Source organism: Microtus oregoni, unplaced genomic scaffold, assembly GCF_018167655.1.
Source record: "Microtus oregoni isolate MIOR12 unplaced genomic scaffold, Mior012 000012F_ref0000307, whole genome shotgun sequence".
Taxonomy (NCBI): domain Eukaryota; kingdom Metazoa; phylum Chordata; class Mammalia; order Rodentia; family Cricetidae; genus Microtus; species Microtus oregoni.
Window position 1 is genome coordinate 2252195 of NW_024543071.1, and position 15306 is coordinate 2267500.

General features: G+C 44.5%; 1 protein-coding gene across 4 annotated transcripts in view; it reads left to right on the forward strand.

The window, feature by feature from the left end:
- Positions 1 to 15306, forward strand: part of Shtn1 (shootin 1) — a 104862-nt gene that overhangs the window by 75436 nt on the left and 14120 nt on the right. For 2 of the 4 annotated variants that reach the window (XM_041661197.1, XM_041661198.1), the window contains exons 14-16: positions 3806 to 3859; positions 8012 to 8132; positions 12758 to 12947. In XM_041661197.1, coding sequence (XP_041517131.1) covers positions 3806 to 3859; positions 8012 to 8132; positions 12758 to 12947 — 365 coding nt within the window. The remainder of the gene's footprint in view (positions 1 to 3805; positions 3860 to 8011; positions 8133 to 12757; positions 12948 to 15306) is intronic. The other 2 variants (XR_005975148.1, XM_041661199.1) reach the window with 1 other exon arrangement.

Below are 15306 nucleotides of genomic sequence, written 5' to 3' on the forward strand. Positions count from 1 at the left end.
CAGATTCACATCTAAGTAGGCAAGAGTTTCAAGCAACCGTGCTGTGGAGATGTGAGCCAATGACCTGGAAGCAGGGTTCCACAAGGAGGAAGGTGGAGACAGAAGAAAGTGGGTAGAATGAACCTGCAGGAAGTCTGGATGCTGCAGCTGCAGCAGTAGAACGATCCTATAGGAAGTCTGGATGCTGCAGCGGTAGAACGATCCTGCAGAAAGTCTGGATGCTGCAGCTGCAGCGGTAAAACGATCCTGCAGGAAGTCTGGATGCTGCAGCTGCAGTGGTAGAATGATCCTGCAGGAAGTCTGGATGCTGCAGCTGCAGTGGTAGAACGATCCTGCAGGAAGTCTGAATGCTGCAGCTGCAGTGGTAGAATGATCCTGCAGGAAGTCTGAATGCTGCAGCTGCAGCAGTAAAACGATCCTGCAGGGAATCTGGATGCTGCAGCTGCAGCAATAGAATGATCCTGCAGGAAGTCTGGATGCTGCAGTGCTAGAACAATCCTGCAGGGAGTCTGAATGCTGCAGCAGTAGAATGATCCTGCAGGAAGTCTGGATGCTGCAGCTGCAGCCAGTCCCTTCCGTGTGTGACTCAGTGGGACTATTGTAAGGATCAACTGAAATGACAAATGAGAATAATGAAGGGTGTGGGTGCTACCTTGCAAAGAAATTTTGTTTTTTTCTACTTTTTATGTCACAACTTTTATGGAAAAATAAATGAGAGCAGACTATTTCTAGATGAAAATATGGTGTCGTAATAAACCAAATTAATGTAGAGTGAAAATGGTGGGCTTGGTGCAGTGGTTCATGCCTACATTCCTAGCACTTGGGAGGCCTGGAAAGGAGGAGGGTTGTGGGCTGGAGGCCAGTCTGGGAAAGGCCTTACCTCAAACAGAACAAAATAAAAACCAAACAGATAGCATCTTAAAGCAACACTGTTCCGTGTCAACGCCTCAGGACACCCTTCTCCTGCTTTCTTCTCTCACAACAACTGGACCTTATTTCATGTGAGCTCAAAATCTGAGAAGCAGCAGAGAGGTTTAGTGGACAGCTGGGCTTTTCACTGACTGCCAGCAGACTGTGTAGGTGTAGGTCTGAACTCTGCTGGTATGGTCTAGGTGCACTTGAGTCCAAACCTCTTCTCCAGGACCTCCAGCCCCAGATTGTCACGTCTGATAGTATGTGGTCCAGCTTTCAGAAGGCTTTGGCAGCCAGGACCATGATGGTGTGTGGCACCTGGGTGTATTTGAATCTAAACCTCTTACCCAGGACCACCAGTCCCAGGATGTCACGTCTGATAGTGTGTGGTCCAGCTTTCAGAAGGCTTCTGCAGCCAGGACCATGCTGGTGCATGGCAGCACTTCTGAGTCTGCTTTTAGGCAGAGCATTGGTTCAGAAGGCACAGTTGTCATGCTGGTTTTCCTGAAAGAGGAAACTTGTCTTGGGGATATTTGCTGCCCTGTTTTCCAATCCTCTTCATAGTGAAGGTAGGTGGAACTGGCTTGGATAACACTGATGTTTTAGAGTTTATGTCTGATAATGAGGGGGTGCTCATTTCTCAGGAAACCATGACTATAAAAGTTTAACATCTCAGCCCAATTTTGTCCTGATTTTAAAAAATGGAAATGGGATCAAATTTTTTATTGATTGTATTGAGCTCTACATTTTTCTCTGCTTCCTTCCCTGCCTCTCCCCTCGCCTTTAACCTCCTCCCATGGTCCCTATGCTCCCAATTTACTCAGGAGATCTTGTCTTTTTCTACTTCCCATGTAGATTAGATCCATGTATGTCTCTCTTAGGGTCCTCATTGTTGTCTAGGTTCTCTGGGATTGTGATTTGTAAGCTGGTTTTCTTTGCTTTATGCTTAAAAACCACGTATGAGTGAGTACATATGATATTTGTCTTTCTGGGTCTGGGTGACCTCATTCAATATGATGTTTTCTAGCTCTATCCATTTGCCTGCAAATTTCAAGATGCCATTATTTTTTCTGCTGTGTAGTACTCCATTGTGTAAATGTACCACATTTTCCTTATCCATTCTTTGGTCGAGGGGCATTTAGGTTGTTTCCAGGTTCTGGCTATGACAAACAAAGCTGATATGAACATAGTTGAACACGTGCCCTTGTGGCACAATTGAGCATCCTTTGGATATATACCCAAAAGTGGTATTGCTGGGTCTTGAGGAAGATTGTTTCCTAATTTTCTGAGAAATCATCATACAGATATCCAAAGGGGCTGTACCAGCTTGCATTCCCACCAGCAGTGCAGAAGTGTTCCCTTTACCCCACAACCTCTGCAGCATAAGTTGACATCAGTGGTTTTGATCTTGGCCATTCTTACATGAGTAAGATGGAATCTCAGAGTTGTTTTGATTTGTATTTCTCTTATGACTAAGGATGTTGAGAATTTCCTTAAGTGTCATTCAACCATTTTAGATTCTTCTGTTGAGAATTCTGTTTAGGTCTGTACTCCATTTTTTAAAACTGGGTTATTTGGTTTTTGTTGTGGTTTTTTTTTTTTTGATGACTAATTTCTTGAGTTCTTTGTAGATTTTGGTGGGATTATTTTTTTTAAGAAATTTTATTATTACATTTGACTGTGTGTGTGTGTGTGTGTGTGTGTGTGTGTGTGTGTGTGTGTGTAAAAGGAGCCAGAGGACAACTTGGGGGAGTCAGTTCTTTCCTTTACCACATGGGCCCAGAATTGAGCTCAGGTGGTCAGGTTTGATGGCTCCAGCACTCAGGGGTGTTAATACTCTTCTGTAGGTGGTATCCTTTTGAAGTATTTGTCCTCCTGATGTAGTCTTACTGTGAAAGACCCATCTGTCAGCTGCCCTTTCTGGAACTAAAAGAACCATGGGAATTCTATATTCAGGCTCAATAAGAGTTTGCCATGCTAGCTTGGAGACCTGAGTTCAGGTCCCCAGCACCCAACTGTGAATGCCTGTAACTCTAGCACATGCACAGGGTGGGGGATGCACTGGAGAGCTTGGGGCCGGAACAGAGAGCCCAGATGGGAGGATCAAGGAGGTTTGCTGATGGCCAGCATGGCCAAGAACCAAGTATGGTGAGAGACCTGTCTCAAGGGAGCAAAATGCAGAGCAATAAAGGAGGACGTGTGGGGTCCTGTGCTCATGGGGGCATGTTCTTGTGCAGAAACCATGAGCAAACACACATACTCCTTCCACCCCTACAAAGATCACCAACAACTTATCACATAGGCATCTCCGTTTGGGGCCAGCAAGATAGGTGGCTCAATCGGTTAAAGTGATGTGGGAGGTCCTTCTGTATATGTGCTGCTTTTATTGGCTAATGAATAGAGCTGCTTTGGCCTATGTCAGGGCAGAATATAGCCAGACTAGAAGATATATATATATAGAGAGAGAGAGTAGGTAGAGTCAGAGAGACGCCATGTAGCTGCCCAAGGAGAAAGATGCCAGAGAACTTTACTGGTAGACCACAGCCTCATGGTGATACACAGATTAATAAAAATGGGTTAATTTAAGATGTAAGAGCTAGCTAGAAATACACACAAGCATTTGGCCATGTAGTATTGTAATTAATATAGTTTCTGTGTGATCATTCGGGTCTGGGCGGCTGGGAAACGAAAGAGCAGTCTCCTTTCTACGTTAAAGCACTTGCCACCAAGCCTGATGACCCATATTTGAATTCTGAGATCCACATGGAAGAAACGTCTCCTGCCGGTTGTTTGCTCCCCCTCCCTCCTCCACATCCTTAATAAAGAGTTTTTAAATCTTTCATATTTTAAAATCAAATCATTCAGTAATTTCTTCTTCCCTTTTGAATTGCAGCCAGACTCCTTAAAGGGCTCAGAGAGCGCAGTGGATGAGCTGAAGGGAATTCTGGTAAGAGTCACCATTTGTGTTCCGGGGTAGTAGTGGAGGTGTTTTCCAGTCTGACTCTTTGTGGATAGTTGTTTCTGGCGTGCTTTATGTCCACTGATTATTAGGGTCATTTCTTTGAAATATTTGCTGGATTGTGCGTATGGCTACCTTCAGCACGTGTGTCAAATGCCTTGTTTGCTATCACTGCACTCCAGTCCTAACCTTGCTGCAGGACATCCAGTCTCTGGCCCACCTGAGGACCAGCTCCCGTTTCTGATAACAGAGCTGTAATAGACCGACCGAGTGTTTGCACGGAGGCAGGAGAGTGGAACGCCTGACACCTACAAGTAAATCTGCACTTCCAGCCTACGGTGGCCTCCTGTTGAGGGGGCTGGTTCCCGTCTGCTTGTCCTCATATGCAGCCCTGGCTGGCTTGGAACTTGACATGATCTTGTCTTTGCCTCCCAAGAACTGGGATTACAGGCGTGCACCACCGTACTCTTTGTATAGGGTGTTTGAGATCTATTCCAAGGCTTCAAGTCTCCTAACTAGGCAAGCATTGTATCAGCCGAGCTAGAGTTCCAGTTCCCTGAAAGTCTCTCTGTCCCCTCTGTCCCCGATTTCATTCTCGGAAAGTGCGTCCTGCCTGCTGGTGAGCATACATACCACCTGCTCACCTCTGGCCCTGAGTCTCTTTTCCTAGTGGGAGCTGTAGCTGGTGGGGTTACTATTGGCTCCCCTCTCCAGCAGTCACTAGGAAGTGCTTCAGCCCGAGCTCTATTTCAGACTCATTCCAGCCCGACCCCAGTTATTATGCATAGTAAATCAACAAATGCAGGTGGAGGAGGTGCGGGAACAACCCCTCCTGTTTGTTGTTACTAGGCTAATTAAGCATCCTGTAGACATGCACATAATGACGGTAAACAGCATTGTTTTCATCAAGAATGACTTTAAGCAGTAGACTTCACAGAGAATGGTTTAATTAGTTTGCTTTAGTTTTAAGTGAGTGGGATTAGCCCTGAAGAGCATGTATCACTGGCTAACAGTGGTGGTCTACCTACAGAGTCAGGGATTAGAACGCCCCCAGGACGCAGCTATTACCCTGTGAATCCTATGATGGGAAGACTTTGTTGACCAGGGTTCTGCCCCCTGTGATAGCCTCCTTTGTTGCTTATTCAAATGCTAATTCCTGTGGTTGAGAACGTCCTGGTACCCTATGAGAGTGAGAAAGAAGAGCAGTTTTGGTCTTGAAGAGTCAACCATATTGTTTGACTTATTAAAATTTTGATTTATTAAAAAATCAAATATCTATGTTTGATTATAAAATATGCATCAGTGGTAGATAGGGGTTGATGGTAGCAAGTTTAATAAATTCAACATCATCGTGTGCCTGTGTGCCTGTGTGTATATGTGTGCATGTGTGTACTGCACACATGGTAAGCTTCTGCTTTATCACTGATTTACATCCACAGCTTAAATATTACTTTTCAGTATAATAGCCACTATAATTTTATATTACTTCATGCAGGTAGGTTTGCAGAATTTTTACTATTTGTGAAAAATATTTTTAGAAAATTCTTTCATCCTTGCCCAGGGTTTGTTCTTAGACCTCTGTCTTTTCTGATATTCATGTATCACTCGTCGTAATGATTCTGGAATAATATTTCTTTGCATTAATTTTTTTTAAGTGGACTCTGCTCCTGGTCCTCTCCCTGCCTCATTGTCATTTAAAAGCCATTGTATGAGACTCTGGTAATTTCCAAAGAACAAGCAGATACAAATTCATCTGCAGATTTCTTCTGTAGCTCCAAGGGACACCGTTCTGAGCAGGTGCAGCAATTGTTGGCCAGTATATATTGGTCACCTGGCAGTTGTTAGTATGGTGATATTTTTAACATGCGAGGTGACCGCTGAGTGACAGTGGTGCTTTGAAATAGTTAGACTACTATTTGGGGTTTCGATCTACCTCTAAAACTCAAGGCTTACCCCTGGCTCTCTGTGGGGCCCGACCACAGCCCTGAGCCTCACTGGGTTCCATTGCTTGTAAAGTGAGGTGACCGTGTGTACCACATGGCTTCTGAGCCTGCTTCTGGCTGGCACGTTTTATGAGTCCAACAGAGAAGTCAGATGCAGAAGTAGACTAATCTCGGGAGCTTAACTAGCCGAGCTCGTCTTCATTTTACTTGAGAGTCATGCAGAAGCGTTCTGTCCTCCAGCCGCCAGTGCCTCTAAGCTTTATTCCTACATACATAAGCTGCATCAATCATACCTAAGTCAGTAAATGAACAAAGAGTTGGGGGTTCAACTTGGAAAATGATTATTTTGGCACCCGGCTCATGATGGCCTGGATTTCGGGGGAAATAATACTGCTATCCAAAGGGAGAGCTGAAGGGTCATGGAAAAGATAAATTTAATAACAGTAGATAGCACGTAATTTCCTTTCCAACAGCCATTTCCACTGGGGAAAATGATACAATGGCCTTGAGAGTCCGACAATCTGACTGCGCTATAAGTTATTTCCATAGTGAGAACCGTACGGTTTTTAAATAGCTACTCACAAGTGTTTCAAATGGTAAGTTTCCTAGAAGCTTAGATAGAAATAATGTGGGGATGCTTGTTCTTTGCATTCTTTTCAAGTGTGTGGAAAGTGGCCATTCATTCTCTTTAATTCCCAGGGCCAGTCATACCTCACTGTATCGCTCTAGCAACAACTAGATACAGGCCTACAACCCAGTGAACCAAATCATCTCACTCCTGAACTTAAATGAGCTGTTGCAAAATTACACGCCTGTTCTGTCTGGATATTTTATAAATTTTTGTAGCAAATGAAAAGCAAAATGTTGCATTTCCAGGGAGAAAAGTGTCACATGCCTGAATAAACTAAGAATCTTTTTCAAGCATGTCGGCTGGAATCAGTTCATTAGGCAGCTAACAGCAGCCACAGGCTCCTAGCCTTGTGGGCTACCCCACCCCAGTCTGTGTCTGTAAACAGGTGTGGTCCCTGCTTAGAGATAATGAAAGCATCATTGTAACCTTTCTATGACAGATTTGTAACTATCTGGTTTCCACAAGGAACTTTTTTGTTGTTTTATGGTCTAGAGATTTTCCATGCCTAAACAATAGGATTCTGAGAACCCTTCTGGAAACTGGAAGCTAGGAGGGAATAGAAATAAAACCTGTAGCAAGTTCACAGCTGATACAAAGGCTGGGCTGACTACAATCCCTGCTGAACCAAAGCCTCTTCTCACCCAGACGTGCAATCGGGCAGGTTGTTGCTTGCTCCTCTGATTGTATCTTGTGTCTTCTGATCTCCCCAACCCTGCTTATGGTACAACTGAAGAGGAGCACTTCATGATGAGCTACACACTCACCTCTAAGTGAGAAGTTTATCACTGTGCTGTTCAGATACTCGAGTGGGGAAAGAGATGGGAAGCTGCTCCCCCTCGTCATAGACTTCGAGAAGGACCTGGATGGGGAACCATGGCTCTCTGGTCTTTGTCTTCTCAGAAAGCCAAGGCCAGTTCCAGGAGAAGCCTAACCTGATGGTCTTTCGGTGCCTGCAGTATGTTCTGGGCACTGGAAAAGTGCATCTATGTTCTTGTTTGTCAGGACCATGGAAACCAGTCCATCCCTATAGGACCACAGCATTCCTCTCCCACACCAATGTCACTGTAGCTCGGTAGACCACTGGGGGCCCTTATGTGCCTGCTTCTCAGCCACAACAGTACCACCTGGTGTGCAGCCAGGGTCACTCACTCAGTCGCAGGCCACACAATTCTCTAGCTCCCAGAGGATTTGTGCTCAGTAGTTCACGGCTCCTGTCTGAAGATACCCTTCCAAGGTGAGTGAAATATACTCATTCTCTCCTTAGTGGACACCTGTCGGCATCTTCATCACTTGTGGACAAGTATCTCCTTCCGGTTGACCTTTGCGGTCATCTGCCTACGAGCTGGTCTTGTATTGCTTGCTCTTCTGAGATGAAGTGACAGTCACCACCATCCTCAGCATCTTTTTGAGTACTTTGAGGACGTATGAGCACATTTGAGAAACCCCATATACATTTGTGTGTAATTTGTTTTGTTTCCTAGTTCTGTTCAGATTTTGACGATGTTTTATTGTTTTGCATTTTATGTTCTTTTGCATATTATATTAACCTTTTTGTTTTTGTTTTAGGGGACACTTAACAAATCCACTAGTTCGAGAAGCTTAAAATCCCTTGGCCCCGAGAACAGTGAAACTGAGTTAGAGAGGATTTTACGTCGCAGGAAGGTGACAGCAGAAGCAGATAGCAGTAGTAAGCCACTTCGAATCCTCCGTGCTCCTTCTCTTCTTCCCTTAAACCCCTTTAATGCGAAATCATCTTTTAAAAAAATCAGTATTGAATGTTTAGGTTTGTTTTTTAATGTGAGTGAGAAGTACTGGCTGGGCAAAGAGTGTCTGTGGCACCTCTTGGGATGTTCACGTGGGCATCAGCCTCTTTATTTGTAGATCTGACCTGGTTAGTGTGGGAGTACAGGACAAAGCCCCTTATAAAGACATTCAGGGTGGGGTTTTCATACATGTAGACAAAGTGTTTTGATGATATTCACCCCAGGTTCTTGTCCCCTCCTTTCCACCAATCTTGTTTTTCTAGCTTGTCACCCTTCTGTTTTCATGAGTTTTGTTTGCTTTTGTAGTTTGGTTGTTTACATGTTTCATTATTGCTGTGTGTAGGAGTATCAGTCGGGGGGGGGGTTGTTTACAGGAACATGGGCAGCTGACCAGTGGCCATAGGGCCCAAGAACATTCTCCTCCTTCCCTGTGGGCCTTAAGCCCTTCTCTCGTCAGGGTGGATTTTGTCAACAATGCAGTGTCAGGTGGAGGGTCTGGAAACAGGCATCCTGAGTTCCAGCCCCAGCCTGTCACTTGCCCATTGCTTGTCCCTAGGCCAGCTATCCAGCCTTTCCTTGCCTCAGTTTCTCCGTGTATCTCTAGTGACTTTGTGACATTATTCTCGAGATGAGATAGTGCCCTGCCCACCCCCACTCTGCCTGGCACAGTTAGTTTTGCAGCTTTAGTGGGAATTACACCTCAGTGACAGCAAACACAGAGAAATCATCTGCATTTTTCATACCCATTTCATTCCTGGATCTGACTGGACCACCCGGGGGAAAGACTCCTGCTCTGCCCCCACGAGTGAATGCACCGTCACCACTGGGTGTTTGATTCACATCATTATCCGTGTCTTATATCGCAGGATCTGTTCCAAACTTTGGGTGGATGCAATTGTCTGAATGATTTTGGCAATGGCGATTAACCGAAACCTTTATGAATGTTCCCTATGGGAGCTAGCCAGGAAGCTGGTTCTGAAAAACCATCACAAAGGAAGACTAAGAGTCAGCAACCAGAGGTCCTGGGCTGAGCTTTTTTTAAGACTCAGCTTGGTCAAAAACAGTCCTTGCGAACGCTTAATATCTATAAAATGTTGAATCATATTGACCAACTTGACGTGGCAAGGGTTTTGTTTGTTTTAAAGACAAGGTTTTGCTATATAACCCAGGTTGGTCTTGAACTCATATGACCTTCCTGCTTCAGTCTCCGTAGGGCTAGCATTATAGGCTTGACCCACCCTGCCTGGCTGAACTTGTTAGAATATTCTCAATGGAACCGTGATGGTCACGCTCTGCTTTTCATAGGGATTGACTCAACTGAGTGATTCCTCAAATCAGAATTGGCCAGATAAGCAGTCAAACTTACAAACATAAGAGTCATCCGTCCGAAGAGATAGTAATTACCTCCTGAGTTCAAACCCCAGAATCCATACTTTTAAGTCCACGGTCTGTAATCCAGCGATGGGGAGGTAGAGACGAGTGGGTCCCCACACTGCACAGCCAGTTGAGCCTCCAGACTGGGCTCTAGAACAGTGAGCTACCCTACTTCCAAACAGGAGGAAGGACATTGACATAAAAATAGTAAGTGTGTAGTCTGATTTGAGAATTCTACTGATAAATGGCATACAAGGAGTTCCCACCCAGCAAACAACCTGAAAGGGACGTAAGGGACAATTTTTAGGGTTTTACTAGAACTCAGCCACCTCACCTCGTCCATCTGGTGACTTCGTGCCTTGACAGCCTTCCCAGAATCCCACTGAGGCTCTTCTGTAGGTCTCTCTACTTAGGCTTTACTCTATGGCATTCCCACGACTATGGTTTATATTGTGTGTTTTGCTCCAATCCTTTTCTCAAAAACATTTCCATTTGTGGATTAAGCCAGACACACACATCACTCATTGCTTTAGAGTTCATTTCCAGCAGAAATGAGGAAGCACTTTGGTTCCAGTCAATATGGAAATAGGAATACTTCCAAAAGTGGAGGAAGGAACACATTTTAGAGACACAATAAGAATCTTTCATTTTATTTATTTGTTTGATTGATTTTTTTTTGCCAGTGTACAAATACTCAGTGTCCCATTCCAAGAAAATTAGAATAAAATATAAAAATCAAATAGAGTTGGGGACTAGGGATGTAGTTCAGTTAGTATAGTGTTTGCCTGGAATATATAAAGCCCTGGATTTGATCCAAGGAACCATACAAACAGTATGGTGATACACGTCTGTAATCCTAGTTCTTAGGAGGTAGAGGCAGGAGGTCATCCTCAGCTACATAGTGACTTGAAGGCCAGCCTGGGCTACATGCAAGCCTGCCTCAAAATTTTTTCCAACCCCTGAACAAAGAAATATGATCTGTTATTGGTGAAGTAGACAGTCAGAACACACTGAGGGGTGAGTTGTAATTAATAGCCAAGGGGGGAAAAAAGGAAACAAGAAATTTGACAAACTTTTGCTCACTATCTTAGACAAACAAAACCCTCTTTTCCCCCTTCAATGGGTCACAATTTTCCAAGCATGAAACAGAATTTGTCACATGAAAATTTCTCTAAAGCTCATGAAATGACAAGGTGAAAATTCCATGGGGAGAGAAGAAGAAGGCCGCCAAACCCACCAGGTGTGGGACAGGAGGAAAGTGACGGAGATCAGTGATGCACAGGCTTGAGTCTCCTACACAGGGCCTGTGACATTGCCCTTGCACACTAAGACTTCTGGGAAATAGGGGAGGGACCAAGTGGAGGAAGGAGACTTCAGGAAGTAGCCAGGCTTTGTAGACTCAGCCCCAGCTGTTGAGCATCTGCCCTGGGACTCGGTGCTGTCCCCACTTTCCCAACCCCCAGCCTGGTAGCCCGCCAGACTGACAGAGAGTAGCAAGAGGTCCTTAGGAAATATAGAATGCAATAATCAACCTCGCAAACACTGCCTTCTTCATTTCTTTTTGTATATATGGAAAACAGGAACCCAGCTCACTGCCCCCCTTTTTAAGTAGCTGCAGACATAGAAATAAGCAGCAAGCGTTGGTGCATTCAGAAGGAGATCTTCCCACAAGGACAGTCTAGTGCTGCAGTTGAGTTACCAAGGACAAAGCACCTGAGAGGAGGCAAATCTTGAATTAGACTTCATATTTCCCAGAATCCTCTTTGCTTGATCTTTCTGCCCCTCTCTTCTGTCTTCCACATCCTCATGCAACACAAGGCTTAGTGTAGCTGGAAGGAAAGGGACTTTTTAAACAGAGCCCTCGGGCATGACACCATCCTGTCTGCCCAGACAAAGTAAGAAAGTCACACACCTGTCACCAGACCAGAGTTGGTCTGTGTCTTGGAGTTGAACTAAGGGAGGAGTAGTTGAATTGCTGAGCCCATTTTCAGTCCCTCTTAGGTTCTCCAGACATTTTCACAGCCACATGAAAGGTATGACCCCAAAGCTAAATTCCTTTGGGATTTGCTAACATTTTGTATTGTGTAATACCAGATTGGGAGATGGTTCTTTTATAGTTTTTCGAGACAGGGTCTCTATGTAGCTCTGGGTCACCTTGAACTTTTGGTCTTGCTGCCTCCACCTTCCAAGTGCTAGGGTTCCAGGTTTACACCACCATGCTCAGTCTGCACTGGAGATGGAGCCCTTGACTCCATGCTGGGCAAGCACTTCTCCACCTGAGCCGCATCGTGACCCTGTGATAGTCTCCCAAGTCAGCCCTCTTTTCAGGCACCCTTCAAGGCTGTCTTCTGACATCATTTTGACATTATTTAATTTGCATATGTGTGACTTGTGTAGTCCGGTTGTTAAGAGCATTCCTTCTGAAGTTTTGAGGTAGGTGTTCTTTATAGCGTGCTACCTAGCGAAAACTCAAGGTGAGGCTTATTAGCTTCAGCCCAGGAGTTCTGGGATGCTGAGCCAATACTTTCAGTAGCAAGTCCTAGTGTAGTCATTAAATCCTGTCCCAAAGAGCAGCAGAGACCAGAAGGTAAACAGCCCAAACTCTTTGCCACTTAATTTTTATAATCTTGTGTCTGTATTTTTAAGAGGCAATAAATCCACTTACTGCTCATTCACATTAAAATGAAAATGTTCATAAAAGCTGTTTAATGCTTAAGAAGTCTTCATGAGCCTTTTAGAAAGAACCTTTTGACATTGGTCCATTTTCTGTTTGAAATGCAGAGCTGAGTTTTCGGAAGAATTAACTCTTGAGAGGCAAAATGTTTCAAGCAGGGCTGTCAGAAAAGCCATATTTGGAAATAAGAAAGAGTGTCCATAATTGCAGTATTACTAAGGACCAGTCAAGTCAGTGAAGGGAGTGTGGCCTGGGATTTTGCAGCCTCTTAAATGTCTGCACACAATTTCCCAGCGTGGTCCAGGTGCCCTGAAAGTTAGACTTGTTCCCAAAGCAAGTAGACTGGCGGTAGGGACTTTCTTTTTCTTTTAGCATGTGCTTAAACTTGTTTTTAACCAACTTGGCCTCTTTGCTTCCTATGGTCATTTTCAGCTAATCTTTCATACCGTTAATAAGCATCACACAGAATTATTAAACTTGAGGTATGTGTTTGGTTTTAAGGTTCTACCGGGATATTAGCCACCTCAGAGTCCAAATCCATGCCAGTGTTGGGTTCTGTATCCAGTGTAAAAACAGCCTTGAACAAGAAAACTCTGGAGGCAGAATTCAACAGCCCGTGTCCCCTAACACCTGAGCCAGGTGAAGGGCCCCGTAAATTGGAAGGATGCACGAATTCCAAGGTTACGTTTCAGTAAGTAATGATGCTCTTTATTAAGTAGAATGTAGACGAATCTGTCATGACTATAATATGCGTTTATTTGATCTGTTGCTCTTCAGAAGACTTTGATGTGGCCTTCCAAACCCTCTTCCCTCTCCTTTGAGCCAGCTTCTGCTTCTAGGCTCCCAGCTTGGTGATTTCCTTCAGCTCCAAAGCAAACGCCACACCTACTGGACTGGCCATCCATTGGGTTCTCCTCCTACACAAAGGGGTGACCAGGCTGATGCTTCTGCACCAGAAGACACCTGTCTTTAGTCTGTCACTCTCTGCACCTCCTTGACCTGAAGAAGGTACTAGATCTTTCTGACTCCTTTGCAGCCTGCGTTTGTATAGCCTTGGAAGGTGTGTGTGCTTCATCCTGGTCTTCCCGGAGACAGACTGTGCCACCTACAGGGTTATCTATAGAGACCAACTTCCAAGTGGCTCTCTGTCAGGGTTAATCCTGCTATTGACCATGTTGCAAACCAGTGTAGTGAAGGATCAATTTGTTTTATAACAATGGCAGGCTCCATTTGAAGTCAGTCTACACTTGTGCACTAATTCTCATGCCAGGGTGTCACCTAGATTGTCACTTAATGAAAAGGAAGAGGTGAGGCCAATCAGATCAGCCGAATCTTGTAATCACAGTTAATTAAACCTCTGATTTCCTGTTCTGTCAGGAGAGAAAGAACCCTTCCTTTGTAGTTTTCGCTGTCTTAGCTTTAAAAGGTGAAACCTGGACAAATGAAGTTGAGATTCAATTTGGATCTATTTTTGCCAACTAGTGTTTTCTTCCTCTCATGCTCTTCTCTCAGTGGGGCCCTCGAGATCCCCCTTCTCCTTTGGAATGAATGGCCTTCTTTGCTGATCTGCAGTCTTACCTGATCTCAAAGCATGTCTTCTCACAGTCCTCTTGCCCTTCTTTGCCAGGAGCTGTTTGTACATCTCCCAGAAAGATGATCTGTATTCATTCTTTGCCTTTGCTATTAAGTTTGTTTAACACCTAATTTGACATCAGCAATCTGGCAGCATTTGAACCAATATCCAGACACAAAAGCAATTTGGCAGAGACAAGTTAGTCTCTGAGAAATGCTTCAGAACGGGTGTATAGATTTTTTCCCTCTTCACCATCTCGCACAGATAATCTTAATCAGAAAATACTGCTACTCCTTCCTCCTTTTGTGTCTGCCTTTTATTCTCCAAAAGTAAGTGGAAATTACATTTCCAAGAAAGGAAATGAAATAATTGCAGGCCCAGGGTCTGCAAAATGTGTGTTGAATTGACAGTAAAAAGGATCAGCGTGTTGACAGAGAGATGTTAGATGCCAGGAAGGCCAATGTGGAACTCAATTTATTTCTCATCTTGCTTGTTCAATGACTGCTTAAGAGACACATTGCAACTTAATTTATCTACTTAAAGCACTAATCTAAGTATTGTGTGTGGCTGTATTAACTTTTAAACTCTGTAACCCGATGCTTCTGTCTTCCGTTCTTGGATTGTTTAGCTGAGATAACCGGTGCCATGTGTTTTCATATTGACAGTCATTTAGTAAGAAAAGCGTCCTTTTCTGAAAACCCCTTGCTGCAGTACAGCTGGACGAAGTGACGCAGAATTCTGTGAATTCGCAGGCTCATTATTCACTTCCCTTACTTACATTTAAACTTGGCTTCGAGATAACGGACAGGCTTACCTGCAGGTTCTACAAGTGAAAACGTGTGTTACCAGCCAGGAGAACTGCTTAGGAACCAGAGGGGTTATTTTCAGGGCTATGTGGGGCTCTGACTAATAAGTTCATTCAGTTATACTAACCACTATGGTGTTTGTGGCCACCTTGCCCTACCTCATGGCCTTGAGCAAGCGTGACACTTAGAGATGAGATCATGTGTGTGTTGGGTGGGCGGGGGGCAGGTGTGAAGGTCAGAAAACAAGCTCAGATGCCAGTCCGCACCTTCCACCTTGTTTGAGGCGGGCTCTCTTGTTCACTTCTGTGTACACCAGGCTGGCTGGGCTGCAAATTTCAAGGGTTCTCCTATGTCCACCTAGTGACAGCACAGAGTGCACACAACAGTCCAGCTTCCCAGAGGCTCTGATGATCCGAATTGGGTTCGCAAACTTATTCAACAAGCCTTTAACCCACCGATTCGTCTACCCAGCCCTTCGCTGTTTTTAAATTGGCTTCTAAGGCTACAATTCAGTCATGGCTTTCATTGTGGTATTTTTCTACATATGTATCGTGTACTTCTTCCTGTTAATTAAGGAGTTTCTGAGCTCTAGTAACTGCCCTCCTTCGTTTTGGCGGTGACACCACCACCATGGTGTTTCTGGTGAGTGGTACTCCCAGCTCTTGACAGGG